The following is a 10,905-nucleotide window of genomic DNA, read 5'->3' as shown; positions in this document are numbered from 1 at the left end:
TATATACCCGAGGAACTTTCCCGAGCCTACTTCGAAAGAGCACTTAGATGCATTCAAATGCAATTTATACTTCCTTAGTACTGAGAATGTTTCGTGTAAGTCCTTCAAATGGTCTCCCATCTTTTTACTTTTGATCACCATATCATCGATATATGCCTCCATATTACGCCCGAACTGCGAATCAAACATTCTAGTCACCATCCGTTGGTAAGTGGAGCCTGCGTTCTTAAGACCAAAGGGCATTACTCGATAATGATAATTGTCGTTAGGAGCACGAAAAGCAGTCTTCTCCTGATCATTCAATGACATAGGGATTTGATGATAACCTTGAAAAGCATCCAAGAAACTCATTCGGGGATGCCCAACAGTTGCATCCACCAATTGATCAATTCTGGGTATGGGGAAGGGGTCCTTTGGACATGCCTTGTTCAGATCCGTGAAGTCAACGCAAACTCTCCATTTGCCGTTCTTCTTTTTTACCACAACAGTGTTGGCCAGCCACTCGGGATAAAAAATTTTCTTAATTGCCCCTGCTTGCTTTAACTTGCTAACTTCCTCTTTAACTGCCTCTGCATGCTCTTGGGATGCACACCGAGGAGGCTGCTTCCGGGGCATTGCATTGGGACTAACATTCAAATGGTGGCAAATGAATTCCGAATCAATTCCCGGGACGTCATAGGTTGTCCACGCAAAAAACATCAATGTTATCTTGTAAGAATTGAACCAACTCCTCCCTTTCCAGCACTGGTAACTTTGATCCCACTTGAAAATATCTCTCCTTATCTTCTCCTATAAATATTTTTTCTAACTCCTCGGCAGAACCTCCATCCTTATCACCACCTACTTCCCGAGCAGATTTATTTAATTGCTATGATGCTTCCGGTGTCTCCCCCGCTGATGAACCTTGGCTTGTTCTGATATTTGCAGACATCAGACATTGCCTGGCTACCAATTGGCTGCCATGTAATACTCCCACATTTCCTCGAATATGATATTTCACCATTACATGCAAAGTAGACGAAACTGCTCCCATTGCATGGAGCCAAGGCCTGGCCAAAATAGCCGTGTACGGTGAATATGCCATGACGACTATGAAGTTAACTTGGACTTCAGTACCTTCCACCTGTACAGGTAACCTAATCATCCTCCGTGGAATTACTTGTTTTCCGTCAAAGCCTACCAACGGGGAGTCATATTTCTCCAAATCCTTTTCTCTCAACTTTAAACCATTAAATAGATCAGGCTACATGATTTCCGCACCACTTCCATCATCCACCAAAACTCGCCTCACATCGTGTCCCTCGATACGAATAGTTACTACCAATGCATCGTCATGGGGTTGATACGTGCCCTCCTTATCTTTATCAGAGAACCCCAATACCGGCGTCGCCGAGAACCTCATTCTTTTAACCAGTTGATTGTTTTCCTCCATGACTTCGTTTCCAAAACCGTTTTGCACGGACATGATCCATGAAGGATCCCCGACTTCTCTTCTCAGCTGCGCCAAAATGACGTTAATGGTGCCTAGAACTGGCTGAGGAGTATTGCCCCAATACCTCCGAGTACCTTGTTGTCCCACTAGCCCGTCCGGTCTAGCCAAGAAGTGATTGATCTTCCCAGCTTTAGCTAATTGGTTCAGATGATCACGCAATGTCCGAAAATCTTCTGTGGTATGTCCCTTGTCTTGATGATAATGGCAATGAAGATTTTGATTCCTCGTGGATGCATCTCCACTCATCTTGTTGGGTGGTCTAAAATACGGTTCATGCCGAATTTTCTCCAATATGTGATGTATAGGTTCCTTGAATAACGAATTAACCAGAGAAGTTTCGGCGGACATTGGGTGACTTGAAAAGTCTCGCTTAGGCCGACTATCTTGAAACCCCACTCCCTGAAGATCTTTCTTCTCCGGATACACCTTCACCTTTCCTTTGCTTTGCATCTAATCCTCTTCCACCCGTTTATATTTATCTATCCGATACATAAGCTGGCGCATATCCACAGCGGCTTTCATTGTCAAGGACTTTCTTAATCCATGCTCCGTGGGAAGCCCCACCTTAAAGGTTCTCACAGCCACATTTTCCACATCTCCGTCAATTTCATTATACATTTCCCAATATCGATCGAAATAGGTTTTGAATGTTTCTCCTTCCCGTATGGCCATAGATAGTAGAGCATCCAAAGGTTTTGGGATCTTACTACAAGTTATAAACTGTGCCCTGAATTCCCTAGTCAATTCTTCAAAGGAAGCTAGGGAACCTTCCGCCAAAGCATCAAACCACCGCATGGCTACTGGCCCCAAACTGGAGGGAAACACTCTGCACATCAGCGCCTCATTATTCGAGTAGACGACCATTTTTGATTAAAATGACTGACGTATTCTATAGGGTCAGTCTTTCCATTGTAAATAGTAAATGTAGGTTGAGAAAACCTGCGGGGGAGCTTTGTCCTATTTATCCTGGCCACAAAGGGAGATTTTGAAATTTGCCTCAGAGCTTTACCCATTGCATCGTTTCCATCATCGTGGTATGCTCCACCTTCACCTTGTGTCTCCTTCCGCTTCTTTGTCCTAACACCCGAAGAAGCACTAACACGGGCCTTATTGTGAAGAGACTCAAACGCTGGAAGCTCCTTTCCTCCAAATTTTGCTTCAGAACTATCGCTGGAAGAACAAGAAGAGCTCTTCCTTCCCCGTTTCTTACTATCTAAACACCTGCGTAAGTAATCTATCTCAGACTGCATTTGTTGCAACACATCGTCGCAAGACATTTGCCCTTCAGTTGGTGATCGTTGCTCAGCCCCCTGACCGCTACGATGAGATTCCACCACCACCCCTAAAGTACGTCCCTTCCCTACTCCCCGTTGGAGACTTACGGTTAAGTCCCTTCTTTGTGAACTTACTGATTCTTCTCTTTCTGGACTTGCCTCTGCCATATACCTTTAAACAGAATGTCTCACTTTGTTGCTTCCCATAGACGGCGCCAATTGTAAGGACCAAAAATCATATAACAAACAGACTACCACAATCCGTTCTTTGATTAGAGATCCAAATACAATGAATTTGTAGAAAGGGTAACAACAACAAAAGTCCTCCATTTTGTGTTTTTCCTCTCTTATTTATATCCATTGCCCTTATCATCTCAGCCTTACACATTTCTATCTACTCAATCCCTTCCCCTGACACCTGTCCGTCGGTAATGGAGAAAAGCTCTAACTCTGTGTTCTGTACTGTTTAGGTCATGTCTATATTAATGCAACGGACAAAGTCGGTATTCCCTATTTAATGCGGCCAAAACGGTTGGTACAGGACATTTAATGCGACGCTCATAGTTATCCAGCCACACCCAGATATTTGCAATATGTCCCCTACATCATCAATCTCTCTTTCTTCCTTTACCCGCCCATTCCACTTCATCCTCGAGCATATTTTGTTATTCTCCTCTGCTCATTAGACCTTTCAGTATGTCTCTGGGTCTTCGGCTCTTTGGATCCTTGGGTCTTCGGACCTTCGGCACCTCACAGTTATGTTTTGAATTGATTTTCTTTTGAGTATTTGGGTTAATCTCCATATTTATATTGACATTGTTTTTATGGGTTTGGTTTTTAGGTTGAAATTTCTACTAATTATTTTTTTTTTATTATACATGGAAGATAAAGTATCTCTATTTTTTTTTGTAGAAAAATCAAAGCTGCAATCTATGTCTTTCAACCTAGGCAACGATAAATTTTTATTTGGTATGTTATATATAAATTTGTTGAATTTGGTTTGGTTTTGAAGTAGAATTTGAGAATTCTATAAATTTTGAAATTTTTAGGTCTTGGGGTTGATCTTAATTCTTCACCTTAAAGGCTTTTTATTTAAGTTCATGTGATTTTTTGTTTTCCTATTAAAAGCTATGATTTTTGGTTGATTAATTATTTGTTTGGATTAATTTCAATTAATTATTTGTTTGGATTCAACATAAAAGATAATGGAATTATGTATTATAATTTTGATATTGTTCCATATTTTGAATTGTTTATATTGTTATTATTACGAAAAAGTCATATTACTACTCAAATTTGAAACTTGGTGTGTTTTTCTCATATCATGGTCTTTGTTTATATATTTGCCGTTTATATTAGTTTTGAGTGTGTGTATATATAACTATTATGAGTTTTGATTTATTAATTTAAGAATTGTAAATTACTTTGTAACTTTCGGTAACTTTGCACTTTCAACTCACGTTTAATGTTAGACAACACTTCTAAACTATAGAAAAGTATAGAAGTTATATATTTCTTCATTTAAAGAAAAATACTATCTAGCAAAATGTCTATTTATTTATCTTTTATTTTTTTTTCAAAATTAATAATTTTTTTATATATCGCACGACTAGTATTATTAATTTTGAAAATTGAACTGACATACAAAATTAATATCATTAATAAAAAAGTACTGACTTAAATTTATGAGAAAGAAATTGAAACATATGGAAATTATAATTAATTTGGCAACAAATATATATATCAATCTACTTTTAATTTCTATTGCTCTCTCTCTCTCTCTCTCTCTCTATCTCTATATATATATATATATATATATATATATATATTTTTTTTTTTTTTTTTTCTTTTTAAGTAAAAGGTAGACATGCAGCACATGCTCTTTCAATTTTCCTTCCCTTCAAAACGCACTCACCGGTCACAACCATACGTCAATTTCTTTCAACCTAAAGAGGAACACACTCCCCCACCAAAGGCAATTGTACTCCTCTTTTTCTTTTATTTTACTGAATTACGACGCTTCTTTCAGCTAAACGACAAACAGAGTACTCAAATCAAATGTCTCTGAAGTATCCGTAGATAAAACATAATCAATCAAAATATCACGGACTTTTTTAAGGCTCATGGTCGCTGTGAGGCCCAAATGTCAGTTTCACAAGAGTAAAGTTGTATATGTCCTGTGGTTCACAAGATAGAAAAACTTCTACATCTAGTAATGCATGTTATCTCTCTCTAAGATGGACTACACTGCATCTGGGGCATGTAATACCTTCTCCACAAGATGGTAAAATTTGCCGGAGAACATGATTTTAGAAAAAGGTTAGGAAAGCAGCACAATTAAATTATTTTTGTAAGTTAGATTGTTTTTCAAACAGGAAAGCAGCACAATTAAATTATTTTTGTAAGTTAGATTGTTTTTCAAACTTAAGTTTGACTCAAATTTCATTCAATATTGCTACCTACTACTGATATTAGAGTAAAATATCGTCTGACCAATGAAAATAAGGATCGCAAGGGCCATGTTCATGGCTGACATCTGTTAAGGATAGTAAAGGCTACTGGTGTGGTCTGTAGATAGCCTTAAAGTCCTTTATCAGGTAAAGACCAAATGCTCAGAGATAGATTTGGGAAAGGGAGAAATATCTTTGACTGCTGAACATAAGGTTGTGTATGTCCTGTGGCTCACAAGATAGAAAAACTTCTCCATCTGGTAATGCATGTTATCTCTCTCTAAGATGGACTACACTGCATCTGCGGCATGTAATACCTTCTCCACAAGTTGGTAAAATTTGCCGGAGAACATGATTTTAGAAAAAGGTTAGGAAAGCAGCACAATTAAATTATTTTTGTAAGTTAGATTGTTTTTCAAACTTGAGTTTGACTCAAATTTCATTCAATAGTGCTACAAATAAATGTAATTTCAGTTTTTAGTTTTCAATTTTCAACAATAAATTCTATCCAAACGGAACTTTATTCTCTTATTCTTTACGTCTTTAGTCCGTATTTAATAATCCAAATTATAAAATAGATATAGCAACAAAGGTAAATAATCAACCACAAACATGTCACCACAATCCAAAAGTAATAAAAGACACAAGGATTTGGTGACAAAGTAAAAATCTTTTGATGAACTCTTCGAATAAAAAAACCACCCTAAAATATAAATAACCTATCTTGGAAAGTTCACTCTATAATAAACAATTATAATATTCTTGTAAATAGACTCTTCTTCCTATGCAATTTGAGGAGTCCTCTAACTCGCCACAACTCAGATAGAGTTAATTATAAATAGTAATGAGAAATTAGTAAAGTTCATATGAAAATAATTTTCAACCACTTATAGTTAATTACTTCAACGAATTGCAACAAAAATTATGGAATAATGGTGTAATTCTAAAATATCTTAATAAAAAAAAGCACAAAGACTTTCATTAGTAAGTAGTACAATTTAGTTCAAATTCAAGCACCTATCATATGCAACGCGCATTTTGAGATTAGAACCCGTTTGATAATATTGTTTAAGTATTGTAAATATACGTATAGATAAAAAAAATGTTATAAAAATACGTATTGTGTTGTTTAAACAATGAAAGTTGTTGTTTAAACAACACAACCAAATACCCCTTAAAAATGAAGACTTGTACAACCTGAATAGTAGAATGAGAATGGAATTTGGGACACCCCAATCGGTGATTTACAATAGTTGGATTGAGACTTTGTGCGATATTGCACCATGCAATACCTTCTCAATGATTCATATGAAAAGTTAAAAAGTTAACTTTTGATGTTAACCATTGGATCAAGGAAGTTAGAAAAGTAAAAAAAAAAATTAAGAGTTAAAAAAAATTAATAATATTGAAAAGTAAAAGTGATGTGAGGGGAATTGCATGAGCCTATTGCATCAGACCCTCCCCTAATCTTTTGTATATTTCGTCTGCTTTTAAAAAAAAGCCAGCATTGATGAATTGTGTATTTGAGTTAGGATTAAAAATTAAAATTAGTTTACTTTTAAGCTTATTTTTGTTATTATTTATGGGTCTCATAACACTTTTTGGCATTATTCATGAGCACTACTGTACTATTTCAACTAATTTCTACCTTTATCTATAATACTTTCAGTAATAATTTTTTAATTTTAACAAAATAAAGGATATTCGACCACATCCAAAGTTTTCCATATATCACGACGCTCTTGTCCGAAATTGTAGGGCTATGGGTTTCCAGAGGAGACTTGTGCGGCAAGTCATTTGGGTTTGGGTGATATTATCAGCAATAATGGCAGCCACAGCAGTAGCATTTTAATTAGCCTTGCCTAACTGACCCAAGAACCCAACAACGGATGCATATACAAAAAAAAAGAAGAAGATGTTTTTATCAAAAAAATAATTTTTTTTTTCTTCAACAAAATGGCCCACATACAGTACAGAGAGACCCATTATTGTACCTCCAAAAAAAAAAAAAAAAAAAAAGCTAAAACCTGATTTAAACCACATTTTAATATGATTTAAAATGCACTCTTAATTAGGTTGCGTTTGAAATTAGAATTTAAAGTCAGGTTATTTTAATATTAAGTTTATTTTTATTATTATTCATAAATTTTATTTTACTTTTTAATATTATTTATAAACTTTATTATACTATTTTAGTTAACTTTTACTATTATTTACTGTATTTTTAAAATAAATTTTAGCTCAAAAAATTATTTCTAGACAGACCTTTAATTTTTTTTTTTTTAAATGTTATGTAACTTTTGTTAAAATTTGGTTACTATTTATAGGCTGTCCAAGAAAACACTTTCGAAATGTAAATGGTACCTAGTCTTTTCTTGGGCAAAGAGAACTTTGGAAAACTGCGAAAAGTTTCAACAAAAAAAAAACTCTCTCTCTCTCCTTCTCTCTGCCCAAGAAAAAACTTTTAAGATGTAAATAGTAACTAGTCTTTTCTTGGGCCGAGAGAGTTTTGAAAAACTTTATTATTGTGGGGGTCAGCTATTAAAAAATGGGGTAAAATCTAAATTTACCAACTATTAGAGGGTTTCTAAAAAACTTTGCTATAATACACTCTCCAACATAAACTCTCCAACATAAACTCTCCAAACATACCCCTCTTTCTTTTCCCATTTCATTATGACAAACACAATTTTAGGAAATCAAAGTCTGTCTTCAATTTTCATCCTATTTTGGCCCTAAGTTAGAATGTTAGATACCTTTTCTTTTCTACATGCTTGGCTTTAATTTAGATATAGCATTTTTCGAAGTAGATCTTAATCTTATTTTAAAAATATAACTATCAAGAAACACCCATGTCATATATATTAATAATTTTCAACCTTGATCCTAATGTCTATCTAAATTTGAAACTGACTGGTTATTGATATTTCTTCGAGTAGTATTAAATTTATTAAAGGATTAAAGTTCACTCAACAGATATATAATAAATGTATTTAGTAAATAAAGCACTATAATAGACAAAATTGTAAGTATCTCACATGGAGTTGTTTGCTCAACTTTGAATACAATGTACATAGATCGTATATTCACAGACTAACACATTTATATCATTCTGGCTCTCATTTTCTCATACCATCAAATTTTTTTAATGATTGAAAACAAAAAAACAAAAAAAGCTTGTGGAGTTGAGGTCAATACCACCAAAAGTCATTGAAGAAAGTAAAGGGGCTGCTTGATGTGAACAATAGGGATTCCACACAATTCTTGATAATTACAAAAGTGTCATTTTAACTAATTTTTTGTAATTCGAAAACAGGAAAACGTTGTTCTCAATTTTCTTAGCTCAAATTTAGGGCCTGTTTAGTACACAAGTTTGAATATATATATTTTTAGTTTTTAAATAGTAATATACATATTTGTTTTTAAAAAAAATTTCACACATTTTTTTAAAAATTGAAAACTATAGTTTAAATACATGTATCAAACGGGCTTTTATTTTTTGAGGTAGAAGCGAAAGAAATTGAGTTAATGAACAAGTCCAAACAAGTTTAATTGCAGTGATCGAGACTCACGATTTTGGAGTTTTAGGGGATGAAAACTCAGTTTTGAGTTGCAAAACTGAGCGAACCAAAGTACCGACCACCAGTCACTTTCTTCCAATGAAGATAAACTCAACTTTATTTGAGTGGTGGAAATTCGCTCTTATAACCTAAGGTTAATAATCTTCCAAGTGTTTCACATTGTCTCATAAATTCTTATATGGTACATTGAGATATCATAATTCTGTCTAGGCACGAAGCCTACATCTCATTGGCTCTCCAATCTTCTTCAAGTACCAATAATTTCGATAGGAGGACACAAATTTTTCACAACGTCCAAAAATGAAGATAGTGTTTGGTACATTATTTTAAATAATAATTTTTAATCTTTAAATAATATTACATTGTATAAAAAAAAATTACACATTCTACTTTTTATTAAAAAAAAATGATATTATTATTTTATTTATCAGAAATTAATTAAATTGTACACGTAAGGGAAGTCTATTTAGTACCGTACCGGCCGGTGTGGCCAATATTTACCGTTTCGGTACCTTAGCCGGTACAAAAATAAGGTTGTTTCATACCGAAAAATATATCGGCCCATACAGGATCATTTCGGCCATACCGGAGAAAATATCGGATTCCGACCGGTAAATACATACCGGACCGAAAAAAGAAAAATGTTTCTTTATCACTCTCACCTTCCATTAGCGACGATCTCTACATTCTTAACCTCAAGTCAGGGTCATGGACTGATTTGGGCTGCTATGTCTCTCTCTCTCTCTCTCTCTGCCCAAGAAAAGACTTTTAAGATGCAAATACTACCTAGTCTTTTCTTGGACAGAGAGAGCTTTGAGAAACTGTGAAAAGTTTCAAAAAAAAAATAAAAATGTAAATAGTATCTTGCATTTTGATTTTTTCAAAAAGCATAAGAAGACAATACTTTGAATTGGTGTCGCAATCTTTTGACATGTCGGACCGATATTTATTGAGTTTGATGGGTGTTGGGTTATTTAATAGTGTTTTTTCTTTTTTTGGCTTCCCACTTTTATATATTTATGATTATGTTGAAAACTCCATCAAAACAATATAAAAAATTACCAAAGTTATATATTGAATTATTAGAATTATAGCTTTGTATATTGTATAAAATAATAAAAAATAGCGATAAATTCGAAACGGTACACCGGTATTGACTGGTATTCGAAATATATCGTACCGTAGGCCAAACTAGTGCAACCATCTATACGCTATGAATTTCCTACTTTCTATAATTAAATTGTAATCGTGTTTCTAAAATTATTATTACACATTATAAAAATATGCTATGAGCTTTTTTTTTTTTTTTTTCTTATAACATTATTATAAATCAAGATTTTCCTCCTCGTGTTCCATGTAGTTTATAGGTACCCACGATCGCCAACTTCGAACCCTTAGACATTTTATATCACAATCAGTGTCACATTGGAAGCCATAAACTCCCGTACACACTTTGCCTTAAGTTCGTACATGACTACTGTACTAATATTACATATGGTCCACTGCGTAATTCCCATTAATATTTAATAGCAAAACCAAAATAAGAAATTATCTAATTATTTGAGAGTCTAGATTGAGATTAGGCGAAGTATTACACATTCAATAGTAATGAATGGTTGAAATTAAAAGTTAATTAGAAAAAGTAACTTTTAATTTCAACCATTAAATAAAAAATATTAAAATAATTAAAAAGTTTAAAATGTAAAAAATAATTGTGAAGGAAAGTGGATAATTGCATGGTACAATTGCAATGACCTCAATCCAAACTTACCAGCCAGGGACGAAGCTATGTTGAAGGGTGGGAAGGCCATGGCCCTCCCCCCAACTTTTGAAATTATTTTAAATATATGTATAATTATTTTAATATTATCAAATTTAGTCTACAAAAATAAGAGTTAGTCCCATAAGTATTTGAATTAGTCCAATGATACTATTAAAAAAAAATGATAACATTTTTGTTACAGTTTCAACAGAGTAGACTGTAAGTACCTAATTGTCATTTACACATAAATTTACTATTTCTTTTTTACCAATTACATACTCTCATGTCTCCGTTGTTGTGAAAAGTGTTAAAAAAAATGAGTCCTACAAATTTTCTACTTGGTTGG

General features: G+C 33.9%; 1 protein-coding gene across 1 annotated transcript; it reads right to left on the bottom strand.

The window, feature by feature from the left end:
- Window positions 1-1,243: 1,243 nt before the first annotated feature.
- On the bottom strand, window positions 1,244-1,942 carry LOC142620792 (uncharacterized). The gene has a single exon (XM_075794103.1). It carries the CDS (start codon window positions 1,940-1,942, stop codon window positions 1,244-1,246), a length of 699 nt encoding a protein of 232 aa, XP_075650218.1.
- Between the last annotated feature and the right edge of the window lie 8,963 nt (window positions 1,943-10,905).

Source organism: Castanea sativa, chromosome 12 (genome assembly GCF_040712315.1).
Source record: "Castanea sativa cultivar Marrone di Chiusa Pesio chromosome 12, ASM4071231v1".
In the NCBI taxonomy this organism is placed as follows: Eukaryota; Viridiplantae; Streptophyta; class Magnoliopsida; order Fagales; family Fagaceae; genus Castanea; species Castanea sativa.
This window is presented reverse-complemented; position numbering and strand designations above follow the sequence as displayed.